The sequence below is a fragment of the Ceratotherium simum genome, chromosome 39 (genome assembly GCF_057802395.1).
Source record: "Ceratotherium simum simum isolate JZ-2026a chromosome 39, ASM5780239v1, whole genome shotgun sequence".
NCBI lineage: Eukaryota > Metazoa > Chordata > Mammalia > Perissodactyla > Rhinocerotidae > Ceratotherium > Ceratotherium simum.
In genome coordinates, this window is record NC_141938.1 from 2861658 (window position 1) to 2888485 (window position 26828).

General features: G+C 41.5%; 1 protein-coding gene across 1 annotated transcript; it reads left to right on the plus strand.

The window, feature by feature from the left end:
- Positions 1 to 247: 247 nt before the first annotated feature.
- Positions 248 to 26126, plus strand: LOC101395123 (uncharacterized). Its single transcript, XM_014796864.2, has 4 exons — positions 248 to 361; positions 23457 to 23583; positions 24039 to 24099; positions 24505 to 26126. The coding sequence occupies exons 1-4, from the start codon at positions 359 to 361 to the stop codon at positions 25979 to 25981; spliced, it is 1668 nt and encodes a 555-aa protein (XP_014652350.2). The 5' UTR covers positions 248 to 358; the 3' UTR covers positions 25982 to 26126.
- Positions 26127 to 26828: the final 702 nt, after the last annotated feature.

Genomic DNA, 26828 nt, shown 5'->3' on the forward strand with positions numbered 1-26828 from the left:
CCCAGCCCCTGTGGAGAGGAGGGGGGCTGAAGCCTGAGTTGACCCATGGCCAGTGATTTAATAAGTTGTGCCCATGTAATGAAACCACCATCAGCTCAGACACATAATCTTCGTCCCGCTGTCACTCAGGAGCAGGTGGGCGGGGCCATTAGAACTGTCCAATCAGGGTGGGCTCCGGGGCAGGTGGGTGGGACGACGCTCCGCCGCGACTCCCGACTTCCCGCTCGCTCCACAGTCCTTCCGGTCAGGGGCCGCTGCCCTTAAAGGCGCCACGTTGCCTTGTCACCTACTCGACTCTGTCTCGCTGTGACCTGTGCCTAATCGTAGGAAGGACGCGGGGGACCCAGGGAACTTGGAAATGGTGAGAGTTTGGGCCGGGGGTCCGGAGACGGGAAGGAGGAACGGCTGGTTGAATACGGCCACTGCGGTACCCGGCCTCCCTGCGGTCACCTCCGGAGTCTGCGGACCCGAGTCCGCGGGGGCGCCGCTCGGACCTCAGTCCCCTCCGGCCGCAGCGTGGGGGCCGGGCCGGCAGCCGGGACCCCGGGCGTCGTGTGGTCACTGCGCGCGGCGACTTCGGCCCCGGAGCCTCTCTGGGCAGCTCTGCGCCCGCAGCCCCGCGTGTCCCCAGATGGTGCGGTGACCACGGGGAGGGTCATCAGGGACAATCGTGACTCGGTCTCCGGGGCTCCTGCGTGGGAGGAGCTGTGGTCTGTGGGGTCCCCAGTCCCTCCTTTCTCCCCAGAGGGGACTCGTTTCCTCCTGAGTTTTCCAAATGTTTGGGGAGCAGGATCTCAAATCCATGCCCTGGCCCCCGCTCCCCTGCTCTCCCTAGGACTGGCAATAAATCCCTAAATTTCCAAATCCCTCGCGTCCCCAAACACCAACTTGCCTTCGCCGATTCACAGCATCATAATCAACTACAAACAGACCCAATATTTTAGTTGTGGATTCTTTTTGCATAGTCGACGGGTGGCTCTTTTAAAAGGGTTTATTCCTTGTTGTTGATGTTTTACTTGAGAGAAAAGTAGCAAATAACCACCTGGAACTGTGTTGTCCGAAATTCTCTGCCTCTCCTCCCAGGATGTGTCCTGGGCACAGACATTCAATCGTAAGGCCTGTGGGTGGAGGTTCCTCTTGGCAAACTTTTCTGGGTGATCCGTCTGTCGGCACTGCCCCTTCCTGGGTGTGTCACCTTGGAAAGATATATTCACTTAAATTTAGTCTCAGTTTTTCATTCAGTCTCAGTTTTTATCCAAATAAATTTGGATAAAAATTTATTTAATCAATACAGCTTGAAAGACTATAAAATATCTGCAAAGAGGAAAGAAAGAGGTGAGTTTCACAAAAAAAATTCCAGTTTTACATTACATGATTTAAAAATTATCTGTTTTCCTTTCCTGAGCACAATAGTAACATTCTGATGAGTGTTCTTGTATTTTGGGTGAGTTCAAATGGATTTCCAGGGCTTAGACGTGCAGACCTGAGGTGTTCAAGTGTGATTAATAGTTTATAAAAAATTTTCTTGTCATAGAAATAATACTTAACATCTTTTTTTCCCCAGAATGCATTACATTCTTGTGAGCTTTTTTGTTGAGACAGCAAAGTGCAATACAGTTTTCTTCCCTCATTTCCACATAAAGGCTGGTTTGAGTGTTGTACCTGGATTGTTCAAACGCTGGGTTTGTGTATTTAAAATATCAATGGTGGTCCACTAAAACTCCAGTGGGGGCAGAGGCCTGGAGGCAGTGGATCTAAGCTAAGGCCCCCTTGGGCCTGCAAAGGGAAGTAGTTCAAGGCCCAGTTGTTCTTCCTGGAGAGCCTCCCCCTGCAGGTGTCCTGCCTGCTCACACCCCCCATGGAAGGAGCCTCTATATTGAGACGAGCTGCAGAGCCCTGGAAAGCTGGGGGTGCACGTGCACATGGGGGTGGGGAGGTGATGCCCTTTCTGAGGTTGTAGCTGTGGTTTCCTTGGACCTACTTCTAGACGTAAGTTGGAGTTTTGTGTTCATAGTGTAGGTGCACTCAGAGTATAACTTGTTTACATTGAGAAAGTCTGTGAAATCAGGAGTTCTGTGTCCTGGATTAGGGTCCATTAATTGGGAAGTTCACTTGGGTCAGAACCTTAAACTGACTCCAGCTGAGTTTTCCTCATTGTGAGAAGGGAAGCCTGAGAGAGGGAGTATTTGCATTATTCCCTGGGGAGGGGAGGGCGTGTGGAGCTCCCAGAGTTCACTCCTGTGGCTGCTCAGGTGCCCCACCCCCCTTCACCAGGGACTGACCCACTCCAGGGGTTCTGTCTCAACCAGGAGAGTCAGGAATATGGAAGCTTCTGAGTGTGGCTTTCCTTCTGTCCTGTGGGAAGCGGGCTGCTTATCTGTGCTGATTCCAATATTTGTGTTTCTTTCCTTTGGATTCCTTTATCGATTGAATAGTGCAGCCCCTTGGCTCTAGTTTCCCTTAGCACTTGGGCCCTGAAACTGTAAGTTGATTGAGAGATAGGATGTGAGGAAAGCAAATCGAATTTTTGTTCCATTTATGCAAGGGAACCTCAAGATGTCAGATGAATTTTTTGAAGTCCTCAGGTACATATTTCATTTTTAGATCAGTTTTTGTATGTGCATGTCCCCAGAGAACGTAGAAATTTAAAAGGCTAAAGCAGTTGAATTCCTGTTTTAATTGATGTGAGGGAGATTTCTGAAAGCTTATGTAAATCTTTAAAAATCCTACTATGTTTAAGTGGCTAACCTCAAACTCCTGTTGTGTTATAATATGCTGCTTATTCCTCAAAATACCCCCTGTGTGAGATACAGGGGAAGGACAAACTAGGATGCTGTGCGTCCTTTTAGTTACAAAGAGATTTGAAAAATTTCATTTTGAATGGTTTACACTTTTGTAGCCAATAGTGTTTAAAGGAATTACATCTTAGTATGGTTTCCTGTGTACAAAAGTTAAAATTAAATAAAAGACTGTTAAATAGTAAATATAGTATACATAAATTTGTCTGTTTATTTGAAATAAATCTGTAAGATGGCAGTCTCCCTTAAGACTCATTGCCAGTGTATCCTGGTCCTTTCCAGTGCTGTTACTCCAGCCATTCCCAACTACAGTTTTAATCATTTCTTAAGCCTCCTGTTAGTGTTTCTTTATATATAATTATCAAGCAATTGAGAATGCATATTTTTCTTATCCGCTTTGTCCTTGTAATGAGCAGTCAGACTCCACAATTTGCATGACTGCTCACAGCTTAGGCCTCACCCCACCCTCTTCCCCTTGTGCCCTGACCTGGACAAGCTGATGAGAACGCCTGGGTGTTCTCTCCTCTGGAGCAGGCAGGAGATTCCACCACACAAGCCCCTGCCTGTGTGCAGAACTCTTGCCCCAGCCCCACCCCCAAGCCCAGTGCACACCCAGGCCAGGCTCCATTCCTTGCTTTCTGAGCCCTTCCAGAGCTGCTTGAGAGGCAGGCCCTGCCCTCCCCCTCAGACTTTTGTTATGTGAGTCCTAAGCCTTTTCCTACCCCGTGTGTGTGTGTGTGTGTGTGTGTGTGTGTGTGTGTGTGTGTGTGTGTGTCGCGCATGTGCCACCCTGGCATCAATCTCAACAAGGGACCCCCCCCCCTGCAGTGACCACAACAGTTGGTGCCCTGAGCAGCGTGCCCAGACATGACCCCCACCCGTGGGTCTGTCTTCTCCTGCTCTGACTTGCTCACCTGCTCTGCTGCCTGGTGGCGGCCTGCACTGTGGGCTGCTGCTTGCTGGGGAGCCTGTGCTGTGAGCTGTGCTGCCCCGTGTTGCAGTGTTGACCCACCAAGCCTCAGTTCTAGGCTCAGCTGAGCAGAGTTGGCAGTTTTGATCATTCTTAGGCATTTGGGAGCAGGAGTAATGGCATTGGGGTCCCCCTTAAAGTAGTGGTGTGTCAGTGTCTTTGCTGGGCTTCATCTGTATGTTGGAGTGAAGCTGCAGCGGAGCCCGGGTTGGGCCCAGCCTGGCCTGAGGTTGGGGGTGGTAGGACGGGACTATACCCTGTGCAAGAAGTAGGCCCGTTGGTTGGTCACTCTGGAAAGAGCAGTCATTTAAAAAGAGAAAGAGATGTGAGGAGCAAAGGCAGGCAGTAGATGGTGGGCTGAATCCACACTCCTAATACCGGAGGGCTCACTTGGACACTTATGTACCCCTGCTGCTGCTGGCCCTGCCTCTACTGCAACAAAAGATCTGACTCTCAGGGTCATAGGGGACAACACCCATGGCTCCCCTGTGGCACAGCAAAGAAATTAGTTCAATCTTGACTTAGTCCAGGGACCTTAAAGCCTATAGAACAGCCAGTTGTCATGGGGGAGGCTTCTAACCCTGATGGCACTGTTCTGAGGCTCTTGGGAGGAAAAAATATATAAATACCAGGTTAGAGAGGCACTCCCTCCCCTGAAGTATATGCAGTGACTAAGAAAACAAAACAGAGAAGGGCAGTAGAAAGGATACAATAGATAAAATACTGAAACAAAGGTCCACAGTTTGCCCCTTTGGTAATCAAAAATACCCTGCAAAAATTTATGGAAGAAAACAGATAGATGTACACTGCTTGGCTTTCTGAGACTGTACAACATAGGTTCTGAATTAATTTTGCCATCTGATATAATGTACTAATTCACAAACCTTCAAGCAGTTAGTCAACACTAGGTCTCCAATTACATTTCTACCTGGGACTCCACTAAATTTAAGCAAGGTCCCCCTGATGATCTTAAGGGCATTAATGAATATAATACAGGCAACAAATAGGACAAATGTTTCTCATTAACCAGCAGAACTGTGGTCTTGCCTAAATTCTCCATGGTCGTAACACCCCTTGTCCTAAAATATCCCATAGTGATCTGGGAACCTCTGAACCAGTGATTCAAGAATTAAAATTAAATGAAGTCTTTGCCACTTACAAATTGGCTTGACAAAATGGAACCCCAGGGACCTTACTCCACAAATAATGTAGTTAGTATGGCCCAATGTACATTACCCAGGGCCTTGAAGGATTGAAAACTGTGTAGAAAACCTAGTTAATGAAGGGTTGACTATTCCCATTTCTTTTTTTAACAGCCCAATTTGTCCTTTTATTAAACCTAGAAAGAATGATTGACACCTCAAAGTGGTTTACCTTAACCTTGAGGCTGTGGTCGCACCAAGCAGACCCCTATACCCATTCCCCAACAGTATAGAAATTACTGACTACAACCAATCAGCAAGTGATAAATATCCAGCTCTCACAGATTTGGCTAAGTCTGTTCTGTCAGTGCCTATGTCAACAGCCTCTCAGCTGCACTTGGCCTTCCCCTCTGAAGGGACACGATGCACCTTTACTGGCTTCTCCTCATGGATCTTCAACAGCTGTGCCCTCCCACACAGACATTGCAGCAGGATCTGAACTGCATCCTGGTTTCTCCAAGACCACAGGTATGAGGTTACATTAATGACCTCTCCTCTGAGGACATTCAGGACTTGCAAATATTGAAAAAAGGAGCTCAAAAAAGTGGATGGGACATTGCCAAACATATTGTGAGGCCCTGACAACTTTGTTAAATTTCTGGAAATTATTCGATCAGCTGAGACCTGCTCCCTCCCTGACACCATGAAGAAATAGCAGTTGTCTCCTTTAGCACCCACAACATCTGCTAGGTTCTGTTGTCGTTCCAGAGGTAACATTTTTTGTATAGAAATTTTTTTTTTCTGCTGAGGAAGATTTGCCGCGAGCTCACATCTGTTGCCCATCTTCCTCTTTTTGCTTGAGAAAGATTCGCCCTGAGCTAACATCTGTGGCCAATCTCCCTCTATTTTGTATGTGGGACACCACCACAACATGGCTGATGAGTGGTGCAGGTCCATGCCCAGGATCCAAACCCTCAAACGCAGACTGCCAAAGCAGAGTGTGCTGAACTCAACCACTATGCCGCCGGGCTGGTCCCTGTGTACAAATTTTACTTGAACTTATTTGTGCTGTGTTATGAGAGGTTCGGGGATTCGATCGGAGACGTAAAAGAAACTTTTCATTGCAAACAAATGGACCGAAGGTATATTTTATTATATAGAGGATAGTAAAGGCGATAGTTTGCAAACAGATCCGAATAGGTCAAATAATAAGAGGGAAAAAACATCAGTTCAACTGGAAAGGGAAAACATCCATATCAGCTGAGATAGCAGTAGATCCGAATAGGTCATATAATAAGGGAAAAATATCAGATCGATCGGAAAGGGAAACATCAGATCAACTGAAGGGAAATGACGTAAATCAACCGGAAAGAGAAACACCAGGTTGACCGAAAAGAGAACACATCAGATCAATTACTTCACAATAAATCAATTATTCATAATATTCATGTTTTATTGTCGGGAGAGTCCTGTCAATCAACATGGCTGGGCAAGGATCACATATCCTGGGTAAGGTGTCCCTTCCATAGGTGGAACTCTCATCAGGTCTCAGTTTTCAGCAGTGTTTATACCATCAATAATTTTCAGAGTAAGCAATTAAGAGTTTGCAGAGCAAGCATTTAGTGTTTCCACGCACAAATGGTTATCAGTGGCGTACATGCATTGAGCCCCCTGGTTAACGTCCCAGCGCAGTAATTGTGTACGTGCATTGTTCTCTTTAGTTATTGTCTAAGCCTGGCACAGATGGTCAGTCCATCCCGTGCTATGATGCTTCAAGAGCCTTGAAATGTTACAACTTGTAATTCTCTCCGTGAGAGAAAGGCCAGTTCCCGGGAAAAGGTCAGTTCCCATCACACAGAAAGCAGCTTTATATTTTTTTGTGTGCTGGTGGCTGTAGGTCAATGGAGCAGCCAAACATGGTTGTACTCATGTCAAGACATTTTCGGCCGTGGCCGTCTCCATTAACCATAAGATACCATATGCACAGACAATGAACTTCGCACACAAGGCACATCCAAGAACCCAACATCCAATGACTACAATAATTATAAAATTATCTCTCAATAAAGGACCCAAACCCCAAGGTAACCAATCAAATAACCCCTTAGAATATGAAATATTATTAACTTGATTTTGCAAATCACACATAGCATCAAAGATAACATTAGATAAGGTAACACTTAGGCCTAACAAATTAGCTTGTAGAAGTCTAGATTAGCCCCCATCATGGTGGGTAGCAGAAGGCAGGGTAATAGAGAAATTATCTTATATTGAGAAGGTGATTGATGTTTCTGAGATCAAACTTTTCGGCCATTCGTAGTCTAGGTTATAGGTCCCACCAGTGTAGAGCAGTTGGTCTAACAGTGCAGGGTCAAAGGTTGTCCTACGGAGACATTAGTTGGTTTGTAGGTCTGCAGCAGACATGGAGGTGCAGCATAGCATAGCGAGCACAGAAGGAATATCTATTCACGCAAAGAAACAGAATTTTTAGGAACATGATATAATTGTTCATTTCCTGGATACATAACTATCAGTGTTGCAGGGGGCCCTTGGGCCATTATTTTTGTGGCACGGAGAGCCGCATTGGGTGGGTGGGTCACCCACACCTTTGCTCTAGGTTTCCATCCATTTGTAGACCCAAATCCTTGTATTCCTCTTTTAGTTAATTCACTTGGAGGTTGTCCTTGTGACACATTTGGAGTCAGGAGGGGAAGCACCAATAATTGTCCCATTTGTTCCCCAGACTCTACAGTTAGTACTGTCATTACCATTATATAATATAAATTTTATTTCTCCTTGGTAATCTGGATCAATGACTCCTCCCAGTACATCAGTACCTTTTGCTGTCAGTCCAGAGTGTTCTTTTAACAAACCAAAGGTATTTTTGGGAAATTGTACCCCTATCCCAGTAGGGACTATAGACTGCTTCTTAGGGGGCAATTGAATAGAATGAACAGTACATAAATCCAATCCAGTCGTTTTGGCCGTGGCACGAAAAGGTGGTTTAGCAGACTGAGTCAGGGGCCAATAGGTTAAGGTCATAAACTCATGGGTGGCAGTTGTCATTTCTGTAATTTTTGCTGGTAATAACCTTGACAGAGGAGCAGTACTTAGATGGTTGTGTCACCCCTTTAATGAGCCATGACTGAGTTTTCTCAATTGTTATTTAAGCAATCCATTCATTTGTTTTATGAGGCCTGCAGCTTGGGGGTTATAAGGTATATGATAAACCTATTTTACATAATTTTCCTTGGTATAAGTTTGAATCAACTTACCTGTAAAGTGGGAACCGTTGTCATTCTGAATTTGTCTTGGTGTTCCATAATATAACTTAATTGTATCTAATAATTTTATGGCACTCTGTTGGGTGGCCATTTTAGCTGGCATAGCTAATAAATAACCAGAATATGTATCAACAGCAGTGTAGGCATAAGTATATCCACAAGAATTTGGCAATGGTCCAATAAAATCTATTTGCCATGTATGGGCGGGAAATAATCCCTTTTGGATATGACCTTGGTAGGGGTGTGGAACTCCCCGTTTATTTAACTGTTGGCATAATTGACATTGTTGTACTGCAGTGGCAAAATCATCATGGGTGACAAGGATTCCCCTTTGTTGTGCCCATCTGTATGAAGTTTGTTCTCCCAAGTGTTCATTCTTTTTGTGGACCTATTGTGCTAAGCCTGGGTTGTGTGTTGTATGACTTTGTATCAGCTGATCAGCATAAGAGTTATACTTTTGTTCTGTAGAAATTAAAGAACTGTGAGCATCAACATGAAATACAGTAACAATTGTATTTTGGCATCATAATCACAGGTCTTTCCATAATTTCTTTTTAAGTTAAAAAAAACTTTAATTTTGGCAGAAGTTTATCAAAAATATCAAAAGATTTTAAAACATTTGGTCAAATAGGAAATAATGCCTAGTTATTTATTTAATCAAGTTGATAACAAAAATAGTGAAAGGCAAACAGAGAGTTAAAACAGTCAAAAAACAAAGAGAAAAACCTTAATAGAGAGACTTCAGTCTTTTTGAACGTAGGAAATTATTTTAACAAAACATAGGTGTTTTGTCTTTTATATAGACTTACTCAAAAGAACACCTTTTAATCTCTATATAAAGAGCAGACTAAAAGTTTAGGAAAATTATCTTTATAAGAGAGAAAGCCAAATCTTAATTTTCCATTAGCTTATTTTAGCCAACTTGATCATGTATAAAACTCCTCAGGGTTTTACTTCCATAAACTTTCTGTCATTTACTTTTTACATTTAGAATTTGTCTTATGCCTTTTTTCTTTTCTTAGTACTTTAGGACAAATTTATCTTTCTTAATAAAACAAACAAAAATATCTTTATTCTTTATATCTTTTTTATGGACAATATACATTTTGCTTTTTGTATATAGACTTTCCAGAAATGTGTACTTTCTCATAGAAAATTCCTCAACATGCACAGAACATGTTTATCAATAAACGTAAGCATCTTTCAGTTTCTTTGAGATAAGAAGCCAAAGGCAGACAAATCTATGCTTAGTAATTAATTTTTAATGTTTTATCTTATGTGGAAATGACCCAGAGACTCAATAAATTTTTATCAACTTAATTTAGCAAAACTCTAAAGCTTCAAGTTACCAAAAAGATTTTGGGAGCTGTTTTTGAAATAACTTTGTCTTTTAGAAGTCTCTGTGTATTAATTAGAGATTGCATTTCATCGTGAGGGGTTTTGAATCCTCTCTTTTAAGGGTGACCGTTAAGGTGAACTCATCTGAAACAGGTTTTCCAGAATAGCCATCACAATTTCAAATTACTTCAAAAGTTTACTTATTTTCATTTGCTTAATTTTGGATCAGGAATTCCGGGGGAGTTGAAGCGGGAAGCTCAGCAAGAGAGGGGAGGGGAGCAGCAGATTCAGCTTTGGCTGCTGGCATGTTTAATTATTTAGTTATTTTCTCTTAAAGAGGTAGTACAGTATATTTGATTTTGTTTAACCTCAAAAGATTAAAATAGGCTTCCCATTAGTTATTTAACTTTTTAGTTGGCTTTTTCCAATTGCATAAGCAAATACATCAGTTTTGGTAAATTGAAATTGCCCCATTTTGGTTATTTTTTCTCTCTGGAGTCTATGGAATATTGTGGCCATGTGGTGTTACAAGAAAAAAAACTATCTTCTTGGATATGGGCTTTCAGCTGAATATAGCCCATTTAGCCAAGAGGTGGCCCAGAGGGCTCTTCTTAGGGACAGATGGAATTTCCTCCCTTCAAAATTACAAACATACAGAACAGACAGTCAAATGGGATCCCAAACAGAACAGATAGATACATCTAACAGATTCTGGGTAAAAGTCCTATAATTATTTCCATTCCAGTAGGGATAGTTTTGCCTCTTAAAGAGATAGGACTCCAGGTGGAGGGGAAGGGAGATCTCGGTGTAAGCAAAAACAAACAAACAAATAGACAAACAAACAAATAATTCTAGAGCTTGTTTCCCTGTTATAAGAAAAATGTGCCCAGGGTCAGTGGTGCCAGGTCAGATGGAAAAATTGGGAGCGGTCCCTAGGGCAAATCGTCTAGGCAGCTGTTGGATTGTTTCCTAGGACATCCCATTTGGCCCAGGCCCATCGAGCCATAGACAAAGAGCCTCTCGGCTGGGCTCGCCAAATTATTATTGGATATATATTTAGGCTCTCTGTCATTTAAGAGGGGCCAAATAAAATTAGAATGTCAGGCTCATGACAAGGAAAGAGTTTCTATTTTGGGTGACATCAGCCGGGACTGTAAATTTGAAACTTCTTTTTCCAAGAGTACCTTCTCCCTTGTATTTTATCTTTATCTTCCATAGCCCGGTGATAAGCAGTCAATAAACATTAACCTCGCTGGGCCAGAAAAGAAACATTATTTCTTTCTTTTTTTTCCCCTCATCATCTGCAAAGTTTTGGTCACATCCAATGATTTATATCTCGCAGACGAACATCCCAAGATTCATATAATCCTGACCTATGAATTTATTCCCCAGCCAGAGTGCAAGAGGGAGGGTCCTCCCATCCTGGGGTCTCTTCCACCTTGGCTTTAGTTACCTTTTGTTTGAATAGGAAAGTCATCTCCTTAATTGAATCCTGCTCACAGCGCCAATTATGTTATGAGAGGTTCGGGGATTCGATCGGAGACGTAAAAGAAACTTTTCATTCCAAACAAATGGACCGAAGGTATATTTTATTATATAGAGGATAGTAAAGGCAATAGTTTGCAAACAGATCCGAATAGGTCAAATAATAAGAGGGAAAAAACATCAGTTCGACTGGAAAGGGAAAACATCCACATCGGCTGAGATAGCAGTAGATCCGAATAGGTCATATAATAAGAGGGAAAAACATCAGATCGATCGGAAAGGGAAACATCAGATCGACTGAAGGGAAATGACATAAATCAACCGGAAAGAGAAACACCAGGTTGACCGAAAAGAGAACACATCAGATCAATTACTTCACAATAAATCAATTATTCATAATATTCATGTTTTATTGTCGGGAGAGTCCTGTCAATCGACATGGCTGGGCAAGGATCACATATCCTGGGTAAGGTGTCCCTTCCATAGGTGGAACTCTCATCAGGTCTCAGTTTTCAGCAGTGTTTATACCATCAATAATTTTCAGAGTAAGCAATTACAGAGTTTGCAGAGCAAGCATTTAGTGTTTCCACGCACAAATGGTTATCAGTGGCGTACATGCATTGAGCCCCCTGGTTAACGTCCCAGCCCAGTAATTGTGTACGTGCATTGTTCTCTTTAGTTATTGTCTAAGCCTGGCACAGATGGTCAGTCCATCCCGTGCTATGATGCTTCAAGAGCCTTGAAATGTTACAACTTGTAATTCTCTCCATGAGAGAAAGGCCAGTTCCCAGGAAAAGGTCAGTTCCCATCACACAGAAAGCAGCTTTATATTTTTTTGTGTGCTGGTGGCTATAGGTCAATGGAGCGGCCAAACATGGTTGTACTCATGTCAAGACATGCTGTTACTTGCAAATTGGTCCACTTTGAATGGGCACCCCTACCACAAAAAGCTGGGGACTTGAAATAGACCTAGAACAGGCACTCCTTTTAGTCCCCTCAGCCTCTCCTTCACTATAGAAGCTTCAGCATTAGAGCAGCAGTCACCTCTACTTATGGGGTAATCCTGAAGATGGCCCTGAGCATGTGACAACCTATCCAGCAGTCCATTTTGACTTGGGACCTGGAAACAGCACTCCAGGAGCTCAACATGGCTATGGAGACCCCCTTGAAAGATGATGGAGCCAAACCTGGGCCCTCTGGGATATCCTGCCTATCAGAGTTAGGTGGCCTTCCCTCTCCTCAGTCCCTTGCCAGGTGCCATGGTGTAAAAAGAGGTTACCCCTTTCCCAGACCCCCTAGGCTCCCCTGGGAGCTCTTTTAGGATTCCCTGAGAAAAAACTAATGGGAGTTTATAGACTTTAGGGATGACATCACCACATTTGTACATGATGGAGCTCAGGTAGAATTGTTGCCTTTTATCTCTTAATTGGAACATCTCTGATGAAGGACTGGACCCAAGGGTCATCACACTGACCATACATCCAGCAGTCATCTTAGCATCAGTTGACACTTGTCCCCGTCTGCACGTTTACTACTCTTGGGCGATTCTCTAAGAGTTGCCCCTTTGTGGTAAGAGAACTCCGGGAACTCTTGCCTCAGTTACCCTCAATATAAATCAAAGTGGACCGGCCCCGTGGCTTAGCGGTTAAGTGTGTGCGCTCCACTGCTGGCGGCCCGGGTTCGGATCCTGGGCATGCACTAACGCACTGCTTCTCCAGCCATGCTGAGGCTGTGTCCCACGTAGAGCAACTAGAAGGATGTGAAACTATGATGTACAACTATCTACTGGGGCTTTGGGGGAAAATAAATAAATAAATAAAATTATTTAAAAATATATATATATATATAAATCAAAGTAACACTTGTCTTTACATATAGGCTACAAAAAAGGCCTCACCAGGACACTCTATCCACATGGAGTCCAGACACTACTGATGGAAACAAAGGCACTCATTTCACTTGTCAGTATACAGTGCTGGGCTCTTAACCAGGCATTCAGTGGAAGTTTCTCCTCTCCTCCAAGTCTCAGGATGCAGGCCTCATAGAGCACCATAATGGCCTATTGAAATAAGTTCAAATTAACTGAATGAAGATGGTCTGTTTCTGTCATCAATCATCAGGGATGAATATTAATGCATGTGTCTTCACCTTCTGTTTTTCTAGTAGAGTTTAGTTCTTTTTAAAGAGCAGTTAGGTTTAGAGAAACCTTGGTCACAAAGTCCAGAGACTTCCCACATAACCCCTCTGTCTTCACACACTTTGCCCTATATTGTATTTCTTATGTTGCTGTGGTGAACATTACTGTGGTTACATTCGATGAGCCAGTTTTTTATTGATGTCGTCATAGTTTATAACATTGTGAAATTTTAGTTGTGTGTTATTGTTAGTCACCATATAAATGTGCCCCTTCACCGCTTGTAACCACCCTCCAACCCCCTTCCCCCTTGTAACCACCAAACTCTTCTCTCTGTCTGTGTCTTAGTCATTTTCCACATGAGTGAAATTCTGTGGTGTTTGTCTTTCTCTGGCTTATTTTGCTTAACATAATACTCTCCAGGTCCATCCATGTTGTCGCAAATGGGATGATTTTGTCTTTTTTTATGGCTGAGTAGTATTCCATCATGTATATATACCACATCTTCTTAATCCAGTCATCAGTTGAGGGACACTTGGGTTGCTTCCACTTTTTGGCTGTAGTGAATAATGCTGCATGCAATGAACATAGGGGTGTATAAGCCTCTTTGGATTGTTGATTTCAGGTTCTTTGGATAAATACCCAGTAGTGGGATGGCTGGATCATAAGGTATTTCTATTTTTATTTTTTTGAGCCATCTCCATACTGTTTTCCATAGAGGATGCACCAGTTTGCATTCCCACCAGCAGTGAATGAGGGTTTCCATTTCTCCACAGCCTCTCCAACATTTGTTATTTTTTGTCTTGGTGATTATAGCTATTTTAATGGGTGTAAGGTGATATTTTAGTGTAGTTTTGATTTGCATTTCCCTGATGATTAATGACATTGAACATCTTTTCATGTGCCTATTTGCCATCTGTATATGTTCCTTGGAAAAATGTTCATATCCTCTGCCCATTTTTTGATTGGGTTGTTTGTTTTTTTTGTTCAGTTGTGTGAGTTCTTTATATATTATGGAGATTAACCCCTTGTCGGATATATGGTTTGCAAATATTTTCTGCCAGCTGTTGGGCTTTTTCATTTTGATCCTGGTTTCATTTGCCTTGCAGAAGCTCTTTAGTCTGATGAAGTCCCACTTGTTTATTTTTTCTTATGTTTCCCTTGTCCGAGAAGACATGAAATTCGAAAAGATCCCTCCCTCTATGAGTGATGTCAAAGAGTGTACTGCTTATATTTTCTTCTAGGAGTTTTATAGTTTCAGGTCTTACCTTCAAGTCTTTGATCCATTTTGCGTTAATTTTTGTGTATGGTGGAAAAAAATGGTCTACTTTCATTCTTTTGCATGTGGCTTTCCAGTTGTCCCAGCACAATTTATTAAAGAGACTTTCCTTTCTCCATTGTATGTTCTTAGCTCCTTTGTCGAAGATTAGCTGCCCATAGATGTGTGGTTTGATTTCTGGTCTTTCACTTGTGTTCCATTTATCTGTGTATCTGTTTTTGTACGAGTACCATGCTGTTTTAATTATTATAGCTTCGTAGTATATTTGGAAGTCAGGGGTTGTGATGCCTCCAGCTTTGTTCTTATTTCTCAGGATTGCTTTAGGTATTGGGGGTCTTTTGTTGCCCCATATGAATTTTAGTATTCTTGGTTCTATTTCCGTGAAGAATGTCATTGGGATTCTGATTGGGATTGCATTGAATCTGTAGATTGCTTTAGGTAGTATAGACATTTTAACTATGTTTATTCTTCCCATCCATGTGCATGGGATATCTTTCCATTTCTTTATGTCATCTCAATGAGCCCGTTTTGATTCATGCATTTCCATAGGTTTCAATAGGGTTGACTCTTTGTGTCATACAATCTCTGGTCTTCGGCTAGTGTAAGTTGACATGACTCCGTCATTTCTATATCATAGACAGTATTCACCCCTTGTCCTCAGGGGATACATTCGAAGACCCCCAGTAGATGCCTAAAACTGGTTTGGATAGTACACAACCCCACGTACACTATGTGTTTTCCTATACCTGGCGTACCTATGGCACAGCATGTTGCAGTCAATTGGAACACGTTCTCTGTTCATATCTTCCAGCCACAAATTGAATGCTTTTTCCATCTTAGCTAAGCACTCACCATGCTGTGTGGACATAACTTTTGTAGATTAAGGTGCAACAGCAAAACCAGCATGAATTTGTTTTTCCTTCACAATTTTATGTATAGAAGATTCATTCTTACCGTAGATCATAGCAACTTTCAGCATACAATTTTTTTCCTGTTATTGTTGAGAACTTTCACCTTTTCACTTAAAGAAAACACTTTACAGCTTCTCTTTGGTATATTTGAATTGCCAGCATCACTACACTTGCACTTTCGGGCTATTATTAAGTAAAATAAGGGTTACTTTAACAGAAGCACTGTGATATTGTGACAGTCAATCTGTTAACTAGGATGGCTACTAAGTGACTAGCGGGCAGGTAGCATATACAGCGTGGATGGATTTGACAAAGGGGTGATTTACGTCCTGGTCTAGATGGAGCAGAACAGTGCCAGATCACATCACGCTACTCAGAATGGCACGCTATTTAAAACTTGTGAATTGTTTATTTCTGGAATTTTCTATTTAATATTTTTGGATCTCAGTTGACTGTGGGTAACCGAAACCATGGAATGTGAAACTGTAGATAAAGGGAGAATACTGTGGAATACTTTCACTGTCCTACAAATCTCTTGTGCTCCACCATTCATTCATCCCTCCCTCCCACCCCCAAATCCCTGGCAACCAAGGATCTTTCACTTTCTTATACTTTTACCTTTTCACGTACGTCATATACTTGGAATCATACAATGTGTAGCCTTGTCATATTGGCTTCTTTCACTTAGCAGTATGATTTTAAAGTTTCTCCATATCTTTTTGGCTTCATAATCTCATTTGTTTTCATCACTGAAGAATATTTCATCCCTGAAGGATATTTCATCCTATGGATGTACCAGTGATTGTTTACCCATTCACCTATTAAAACATATCTTGGGGGTTGGCCCAGTAGTGCAGAGGTTAAGTGCACGTGTTCCACTTCGGGTCCTCGGGGTTCGCTGGTTCGGGTCCCGGGCATGGACCTACTCACCACTCATCAAGCCATGCTGAGTCGGGGGCCCACACAGAAGAGCTACGACTCTACAACTATGATACACCACTGTGTACTGGGGCTTTGGAGAGAAAAAAAGAGAAAAAAAACATATCTTGGTTACATTTAATTCTTGGCAATTATACATAAAGCTCTCCAAAACATTCATGTGCAGGGTTTTTTGTGAACGTAAGTTTTCAACTCATTTGGGTAAATTTTTTGTGTGTGTGTGAGGAAGATCAGCCCTGAGCTAACATCCATGCTAATCCTCCTCTTTTTGCTGAGGAAGACCGGCTCTGAGCTAACATCTATTGCCAATCCTTCTCCTTTTTTTCCCTAAAGCCCCAGTAGATAGTTGTATGTCATAGTTGCACATCCTTCTAATTGCTGTATGTGGGATGCGGCCTCAGCATGGCCGGAGAAGCGGTGTGTCGGTGCACACCTGGGATCCGAACCCGGGCCACCAGTAGCAGAGCGCGTGCACTTAACCACTAAGCCATGGGGCCGGCCCCATTTGGGTAAATTTGAAGAAGCATGATTGCTGCATCTTATGGTAACAGTAGGCTTAGTTTTAAGAAACTGCCTTTCTTCCAAAGTAGGCATACCATTTTCCATTCCCACCAGCAATGAATGAGGGTTCCTGTTGCTCTCCATCTTTGCCATCGTTTGGTGTTCTCAGTGTTGTGAATTTTAGCCATTGTAATAAGTGTCTGGAGATATCTCTTCCTTCTTTTATTTGTAATTCCTTGATGACATCTGATTTTGAGCACCCTTTTCATGTGCTTATTTACCATCTGTATATTATTGTTGAAGTGTGTTTAGATCTTTTGCCCATTTTTAATTGGGTTGTTTATTGTCATTTTGTTGAGTTTTAAGAGTTCTTTGGATGTTTTGGGTACTAGTCCTTTATCAGATAAGTGATTTTCAAAGATTATCTGCCAGTCTATGGCTTGTGTTTTCATTCTCCTAACACTGTGTTTCACTGAGCAAGAATTTTTCATTTTAATGTAGTCAGACATCATTATTTTCGTTTTTGGTTCTTGCCTATGTTGTTGTAAATAAAAATTAATCACCAAACCCAAGGTCATCTAGATTTTTGCCTATGTTATCTTCTTGGAAGTTTTGCAGTTTTGCATTTTACACTAAGTCTATAATCCACTTTGAGTTAATTTCTGGGCAAGGTGTAAAATCTCTGTGTAGATTTTCTTTTTGCTTATAGATGTCCAGTTTTCCTACACTGTTTTTTGTAAAATAGTTTCCCATTCACTGTGTTTCCCATTGAATTACCTTTGGTCCTTTGTCGAAGATCAGTATATTTGTGTGGCTCTGTAGAACACAATTGACTTTTGTATGTTAACCTTTTATTCTTCATCTTTTCTCTAATTTCTTAGTGGTTTACGTGATTTTCTTTGTTATTTGGGATTCTTTGAGATTTTCTCCATAGGCAATCTTGTCATATGCCACAAAAACATTTTTATTTCTTGCTTCCCAATTTGTCTACTTCTTATTTTCTTTTCTTGTCTAATTGCATTAGCTAATTATTCCAGGACAAGGTTGACTAGGATTGGTGACAGGGGACACCGTTGCCTTCTTCCTGATGTTACCATCTAGTTTTTTTAGTGTAGTCTGCTAATATTAAACAAGAGCCCAGTTGATGTAGCGGTGGGTGTGAGAGGGGAAGCATTCTCCAGTCCAGTGATTGGGTCTCAATCTTTGAGCCTATCTCCCTAGACTTGACCTCCTTTGATATAATAAGAAAGATACTTGACCTTTGTCCTCAGTTCCTAGCAAAAATCTCTTGAAGCCCTTGGAATTACTTGAGTGATAAGGGTGATAGAGTGTCTTTTGTTTTAATGAGGCATCTCTTGGCCAGCTCCTAGATAGCTTCAGGATGGGAGTTGAACACCAAAAACATCAAGCTTTGATTAGAGACTTGGAACTCTCAGCCTCAGGTCCCAGCCTCTGGGGAGAAGGGAGGGGCTGGACACTGAGTTAATCACCAATGGCCAATGATTTAATAAATTGTGCTCATGTAATGAAACCTCCATCAGAACTCTTTAAGACAGAATTCAGGGGCCGGCCCCGTGGCTTAGCGGTTAAGTGCACGCGCTCCGCTGCTGGCGGCCCGGGTTCGGATCCCGGGCGCGCACCATCGCACCACTTCTCTGGCCATGCTGAGGCCGCATCCCACATACAGCAACTAGAAGGATGTGCAACTGTGACATACAACTATCTACTGGGGCTTTGGGAGAAAAATAAATAAGTAAAATTAAAAAAAAAAAAAGACGGAATTCAGAGGGTTTCACGCTTGGTGAACACATCTTGGTGCTGGGAGGGTGACATATCTAGGGAACAGAGGTGCCCCACTTCCACAACCTTGACCCCTACCCTTGCCGTACTTTGCCCTATGCATCTATTCCATTTAGCTGTTTCTGAGTTGTATCTTTTGTAGTAAACGAAGAATAGTAAGTAAATGGCTTTGCTGAGTTCACAGAATTGTTTTAGTAAACTACCAAACCTGACAGGGTGTGGAGGGAATCTGTGAATTTGTAGATGGCTGAGTAGAATTGTTGGTAGTACTTGTGGCACCCCATTTGTGGTTGGCATCTGAAGCAGGGGCAGTGTGTATGACTGAGCTCTTAAATTGTGGACTCTGATGTGAACTCTGGGTAGTTAGTGTTAGAATTGAATTGAACTCTTGGATACCTATTTGGTGGTGTAGAGTTGGGGAAGTGGCATTGGAACAGACACCACATATTTGGTGTCAGGAGGGGGAAAAACCTATTATCTTCACAAGTGCCCCACTTTTAAGAGCAGAGGAGGCTAGAACAGATTCAAGTTGGCTATTTCTGTCCCCCCAGGTCAGTTAGGCTCTGGAAATATCCCAGTCACCTATACTCTTGTGAAATAGATTGTTTTGAGGACATGGCTTAATAAGAACAGAATATTTTGGGCATATTTTTAAATGGCTACTTTTTTGACTCTCTTCCTAATTGTGGAGACAGCGGTTTACCCTGTGCCCTCAATTCTCTGAATGAAGAGTTGTTGATTTTAAGTTTCTTGGCTTTTTTTCTTCTGAGGATTGGAAGCTAGCTTCTTCTAAGCTCCTTATATGCCAGACCAGAGACCAGGAGCCTCTGATTCCTTTTTGTGATGTTTGACGGCTGACAGGTTTAAATCTTCATTCCCGTGTGCCCCACATCTGTGCAGTGATCAGAAAACGTGCGTGCTCCTTCCTTTAGTTCTGGCAAGTGATTCAATCCACGGAAGACCCTTCCCCTGCTCCTGAACTCTCACCCTAGCCCACCCCCTCACCTCAATAAAAAACCCAGGCCAGGCTCTTCTGCTTACTCTCTCAAGGCATGTCCCACCTGCTTGAGAGGCCTGCCCTGCCTTCCGCTGACAGTGTCATGATGGAAGTAATAAAGCCTCTCACACCCTCTAGGCACGTCTGTGTTGTCATCCGTGTAGACACCTGAACCAGATCTCGCGTTGCAAGGTGACATAACTGTTATACAGTAGATAATAGTAGTGTGCTGCGTTTTGTAATACTCTTTGTTCTATTGATAAGTCCTCTAGATCTTTTGATAATAGCATGTGTCACCCTTGTATGAGTCTGCAAATGCAAATAAACAATAAATTCTGTGGACGTTGTTAAAAAATTGCTGGGCCTTTTATAGTGATCGAGTTCAGATTTACAGGAAATGGCAGTGGAGTGTACCACTTGAGCCCTCCTCTATTTGTGCATGATTTATTGATTTGTTCACAGTGGTCTTCGACACTTGGGATTATTAAATTGATGAATTTTTGTTCTAATCACTGTGAAACGGGATCTTCTGGACATTTTCTTTGCCTTTTACCTCATTACAAGGTGATGGACATTTTTCATATATGGTCTTTCATCTTCTGTTAAGTCCGTTCTGCTTCTTTGACCATTTTAAAATTATGTGTCTGTTCATGTTCACTCTAGAAACTAACCTTTCTGTATTCCATGTACTGCTGATGTTTTTCTTCTCTGTTGTTGTTTAATTACCTTAATTTTAATATATTTGAATTTGTCAGGCTCTGGGTTTATGGCCTACTCTTTTTCTTATATGAGAATTTTCTCCCTATTCTTGTGTCAATAAATTGTTTACCTGTGACTTCTAAAGGTGGCCTAGTTTTATCTTTCACATATAATCTATAATGAACTGGCTATTGTCCATGGAATAGTGGGGAATACAAGGCATTTTTTCACTTAGATAGCAGTTTGTCCCTGCCCTGGGTGTTAGTGTCATGACATTTGCCACTGCTCTACAATGCCCCCTCTGCCCTTGACCAACTTTCCATATTAAATCCCAACCCACGGAAGACACTTTTCCTTTCCCTTCGTCTGTTTTTCTCTCTGCTAATACTGTGTCATGGAATACTATAGCTTAAAAATTCTTGATAGATGTTAGGTAGACCACCACTTTGTTCTTCAGAAGACTTTGTTCATTTTTTGACATTTGTTCCTCTTATTAGGTTTGGAGGAGTAGTTTTTGTTGACGCCTAACAGTTTGTTTTGGGGATTTATGGAATGTTATAAAGATATCATTTGGGAGAGGTGACCTCAAGGTGACACTGAAGAGGTAACACTGGGTGGTTCTTCCTAAGAACATGTGCCATCCTTTCACTTACTTTTATTTGACTTTACCCCTGAAAATTTAAAAAATTTCCAAGAAGATTATTAAATATCCTTTATTAGTCTTGTTTGGTACTGAATTAAATTTGGTCCAGAGGAAACCAGGTACAAGCTTCCAAATGTTTCTTAGTGTAATCACATAGGCTGGGCTCAGTTCTCCAAGCAGCAAGTTGTGAGTACAAGTGTGAATTATTGTCTACCAGGGAAACTCAGTAGCGACTCAGTGGCCAGAGTGTTTTCTGGGGGCTGACCACATCAGCACCGTCTGCTGAACGTGTAACAAAATTACAGACTCTCAAAAGGAAAACAGGAGTTTACTATATACTGTGTTATTTGCATTAATTTTAGGCACACTGAGGCACTCTTATCTGTAAGATTGGTGGAGTCACTCCCCAAATCCCAGTTCCAAGATACCAGCAAAAGATGAACTTTGTGAGCCAGAATTTATAAGGATCAGCAGTCTCGAGCCTGCTCATATTCACTGTGTTCTGGACACTAGGTAGCAGGACTTTGTTATGAGCAAGCTCTACAGTTCTGCTGTAGAAAGAGTACAGTAGTCCCCACTTATCTGTGGTTTTGCTTTCCTCCATTTCAGTTACCCATGGTCAACTGTAGTGCAAGATATTAAATGGAAAATTCCAGAAATAAACAATTCATAAGTTTTAAGTTCCGCGCTGTTCTGAGTAGCATGATGAATTCTCATGCTGTCACACTTTGTCCCACCTGGCATGTGAATCATCCCTTTGTCCGACTTATCGACACTATATATGCAATGTATCCGTTAGTCAGTACTGTCTGTGTTTTCAGATTGACTGGCACAGTATTGCAGTGCTTGTGTTCAAGTAACCCTTATTTTACTTTTTAATGGCCCCAAAGTACAAAAGTAGGGATGCTAGCAATTTGGATATGGCAGAAAGCAGCCATATAGTGCTTTCTTTAAGTGAAAAGGTGAAAGTTCTCAACTTAATAAGGAAAGAAAAATTTGTATGCTGAGGTTGCTAAGGTCTATGGTAACGTTTATACACAATATATAGTGTATAAAATCTGTTCTATTTTATTATTATTGTTAATCTCTACTGTATGTATAGGGTTTGGTACTATCTACAGTTTCAGATATCCACTGAGTATCTTAGAACATGTTCCCCAGGGCTGAGGGGGGACTAATGTAATTAGTGTTGAGCCAGGCAGCTCCTCTTACCCCCTGGACCCACAGCAAGAGAGGTGTTCCTGTTTTGCTGTTCCTATTTTGCTGTTCCTCTGCTGAATAGATGAATTGTAGCATCAGAATTGCTATTGGGAACTTTTCTCTGTCTCCTGTGCATGGACATCAGTGGGTTACTGATCTCTTTCAGGGGCCAGCATTTAGGGGAGTTATGCCACTGAGGGATTCCTATCCTGGGATGGGCTGTCATGCTGCCTTGCCCCACAGAGGAGCTCAAGAAAGAGAAATTGACAACCACGAGAGTGGCTGGTTGGGTACTATTGCTGAAATTAGAGAAAGATTTTATGGTTTTTTTAGGGGAAAGCACTGTTGAACTCTTTATATATTTTATAATCATGTGCAAATTCATCATCAAACTGTTGTGGACCTCAATGAAGTTCCCTTCAAATTTCATGTCTTAACCTGTTCCTCAAGGTTGTCAAAGCCCAGGTTACAGTATTATGATTCTGCCAGAAAAACCTCTTATGTGAGCTCATCATCTCAGTATGCATGCCTGTGTGTCCTAAAAATTGGTGGGAAACAACCCTGAGGCTCATGAGTATAGGGATTTTGTGGAGGTCTAAGTTACCATGCCTTCTTCCTCATACCTGAGCTATGTCTTCTGAATAACTTTCTAGCTACATGAAATGAGACAGAGAACAGAACGTAAAACTGAGTCTGTGAGAAATATTTTATAAACTAATTGTAAATCATTTTCCTCCACAAGAATATTTTCATTCAACCAGCTGGATCTGAGTACTTCTAATGGCCTGGAGTACTGCAGGACAATATGGCCAGCTGGATCTTCTTACCAGTTGGGTTTCCAGAGGCCTTCTGGTCTCTCATGTTTGGGGATGGGAATAGAAGAAAAAGCTTCCAGTTTTTTGCTTTATTTTTACTCATTAAAATCTCATGTAGATGTGACCCTGTGCTTTATGCAGTGCTTTATGATATGGTGGGTATTAAAGAAGGATATGAAAGAGTTTATCTCATGAGGAATTGATGAGCTTAAATGGAAATATTTATTTCATTTGTGTAGAATTTTTTTCATTTCTCCAAGGGGTTCTGTATCCTGATATTACACAGCAATGAAGACTTGAAGTGGTCAGAATAAAAATGTAGGAATAAATTTCATGTGTGCATGATGCTGTTAAATTTATGAGGAAGTGAGTGTGTCAGAGAGTAAGAGTTCCGAAGACCAAGTTATAGAGTAATACATGGAGACAACAGAGTCGTATGTAAACTTCTTATGAATTGAGTAAAGATCCCCACTGCTGTTCATCTCACTCATCCTCTTATATATGTATTTGGGATGTTTTAGGATTCAGTGACCTTTCAGGATGTGAGTGTGAAGTTCACCATGGAGGAGTGGGCTCTGCTGGATCCATCCCAGAAGAAACTCTACAGAGATGTGATGAAGGAAACCTTCAGGAATCTGGCCTCAATAGGTGGGGATGACAACATTCATACTTTTTTTTTTTTTTTTTTTTTTTTTTTAAAGATTTTATTTATTTATTTTTTCCCCCCAAAGCCCCAGTAGATAGTTGTGTGTCATGGCTGCACATCCTTCTAGCTGCTGCATGTGGGACGCGGCCTCAGCATGGCCGGAGAAGCAGTGCGCCGGTGGGAGCCCGGGATCCGAACTCGGGTCGCCAGCAGTGGAGCGCACTCACTTAACCACCAAGCCACGGGGCCGGCCCGACAACATTCATACTTAATTACGTGTCAGTTAGAAAGCCAGTGTTGCTTGCTCATCAGTGCTGTTTCAAGAGGTGAAATGTGGAAAGGAAATACATGGGCAAATAAATCAGGGAGGGTCACAGCTCATCATGAACCTAGAATCTAACAATTTTTTCTATAGTCTTTTCTAATTTATAATGATTTTTCCTGGTCTGCATTTTAGGAGAAAAATGGGAAGACCACAACATTGAAGATCAGCATGAAAACCACGTGACAAATCTAAGGTGAGTCACACTCACATGAGAAAGCAGTGTCCCATGAGAGAATCCTCCTATGTCATGAAATTTTAAAAACAGCACATAAAACAAATTGGCTTGGTTTCATATTGATTCATTCTTAGAATATTTTTATCAAAATATTTTTCTTAAATGTGCTAGATAGTCAGTGTTTGAAAAACAGTACACTTGGAAACAGTATTTAGAAACTCTAGTTATGCATATCACTGTTTTGATAATAGCTATGCTTAAGCCCTCTTGCAGAGCGTTCAGCATATTCACTTTCAAACAATCAGAGAGTGCTGAAAACTTAAACTTTCCTTGATTGTGGTAAAAAATGTCATAGTCATAACTTAATAAATGTGAAATCATTAATAAATAAGCCATTAATAATGTGCTTCTCATTGTTTACAGCAGTCATATGCTTGAGAGACTTGGTAAAAGTAAAGAAGGTAGTCAGGATGGAGAAACCTACAGCCAGATTCCAAATCATAATCAGACAAAGAAAACTACTGGAATAAAACTATGTAAATGCAGTTTGTGTGGACAAGTCTTCATGGATCGTTCATCCTTTACTAGGCACCTGAGATCTCACACTACACCCAAATCATATGTTTATCAGGAATATGAAGAGAAGCCATATAAGTGTAAGGAATGTGGGAAAGCCTTCAAGTATCGCCAATCCATTCGAAAGCATGAAAGGATTCACACTGGAGAGAAACCGTATAGATGTAAGCACTGTGGTAAAGCCCTCAGTTGTTTCAGTTACTGTCAAATTCATGAAAAATCTCACACAGGAGAGAAACCATATGAATGTAAGCAATGTGGTAAAGCTTTCAGTTGTCCAACTTACTTTAGAAAACATGAAAGAACTCATACTGGAGAGAAACCATATGAATGTAAGCAATGTGGTAAAGCTTTCAGTTGTCCCAGATCCTTTCGAAGTCATGAAAGGGGACACAGGGGAGAAAAGCCTTATGAATGTACAAAATGTGGTAAGGCCTTCAGTTGTCCAAATTACTTTCAAAAACATAAAAGAATTCATACTGGAGAGAAACCCCATAAATGTAAGCAATGTGGTAAAGGCTTCATTTGGCCAAGTTACGTTCGAAAACATGAACTAATTCATAATGGAGAGAAACCCTATGAATGTATACAATGTGGTAAAGCCTTTAGTTGTCGCAAATCCTTTCAAATTCATGAGAGGAGACACAGTGGAGAAAAGCCCTATGAATGTAAGGAATGTGGTAAAGCCCTCAGTTCTCTCACCAACCTTCAAAGACATGTGATGAAGCATACTGGAGGTGGACCTTATAAATGTAAGGACTGTGGGAAAGTCTTCGATTGTCCCAATTACTTTCAACGTCATGAAAGCACACACAGTGGAGAAAAGTCCTATGAATGTAAGGAATGTGGTAAAGCCTTCAGTACTCCCAGGTCCCTTGAAAATCATGAAAGAATTCATACTAGGAAAAAACCTCATAAATGTAAAGAATGTGGTAAAGCCTTCAGTTTTCCCTGTTCCCTTCAAAAACATGAAAGAAGTCATACTGGGGAAAAGCCCTATGAATGTAAGCAATGTGGTAAAACCTTCGCTTATCTCAGTTCCATTCAAAAACATGAAAGAACACATAGTGGAGAGAAACCCTATGAATGTAAGGAATGTGGGAAAGCCTTCATTTATCTTTCAAATGTCCAAAGACACATGATAAAGCACACTGGAGATGGACCTTATAAATGTAAGGAATGTGGGAAAGCCTTTGATTGTCCCAGTTCATTACAAACACATGAAAGAACTCACACTGGAGAGAAACCCTATCAATGTAAAAATTGTAGTAAAGCCTTCACTCGTGCCAGTTCTTTACGAAATCATGAAAGAACTCACACCTGAGAGAAAGTCTGTGAACATAAGGAATGGAGGAAAGCCTTCATTTGTTGCACAACCTTTCATGGACACATAAGAATGCACAATGGGGAGAAAATGTATGAACGTAAAGAATGTGGGAAAGCCTTCAGCTGTCCCATTTCTTTGGGAAGCCATGAAAAAACTCATAGTGGAGAGAATTCTCCTGAATATAAACAATATTGGAAACCTTTCACTTGCCCCACAAAACCATGTGAGAATGTGCACTGGATACATACTGTATAACTGAAAAATAGACAAACTTTGTAATTTCAACAGATATTTTCTGAGTAGTGTGAAAACTGCACCAGAAAGAAATCATATTAATGTAAGTACAAGCATACCTCATTTTATTACACTTCACTTTATTGTGCTTTTCAGATGCTGCATTTTTTGCAAATTGAAGGTTTTGGCAAGCCTCCCATCAAACAAATCAGTCAAGCAAGTCTATCAGTGCCACTTATCCAACAACATTTGCTCAGTTTGTGTCTCTGTGTCATGTTTTGGTGATTCTCACAGTATTTCACTTTTTCATTATTATTCTATTCGTTATGGTGATTTGTGATCAGTGATCTTTGATGTTACTATTGTAGTTGTTTTGGGGCACCACACACCATGCCCATATAAGATGGCAAACTTAATTGATAGTATGTGATCTGACTGGCCATTTCCCCATCTGTTTCCATCTCCTAAGGCCTCCCTGTTTCCTGAGACACAATATTGAAGTTAGGCCAGTTAATAACACTACAGTGGCCTTTAAGTGTTCAAGTAAAAGGAACAGTTGCATATCTCTCACTTCAAATCAAAAGTTAGAAATGATTAAGTTTAGTGAGGT

Coding starts and splice junctions, on each gene's coding strand:
- LOC101395123 (XM_014796864.2), top strand. Junction 23,584..24,038: donor CAGGAATCTGGCCTCAATAG/GTGGGGATGACA, acceptor TCTGCATTTTAG/GAGAAAAATGGGAAGACCAC. Junction 24,100..24,504: donor AACCACGTGACAAATCTAAG/GTGAGTCACACT, acceptor CATTGTTTACAG/CAGTCATATGCTTGAGAGAC.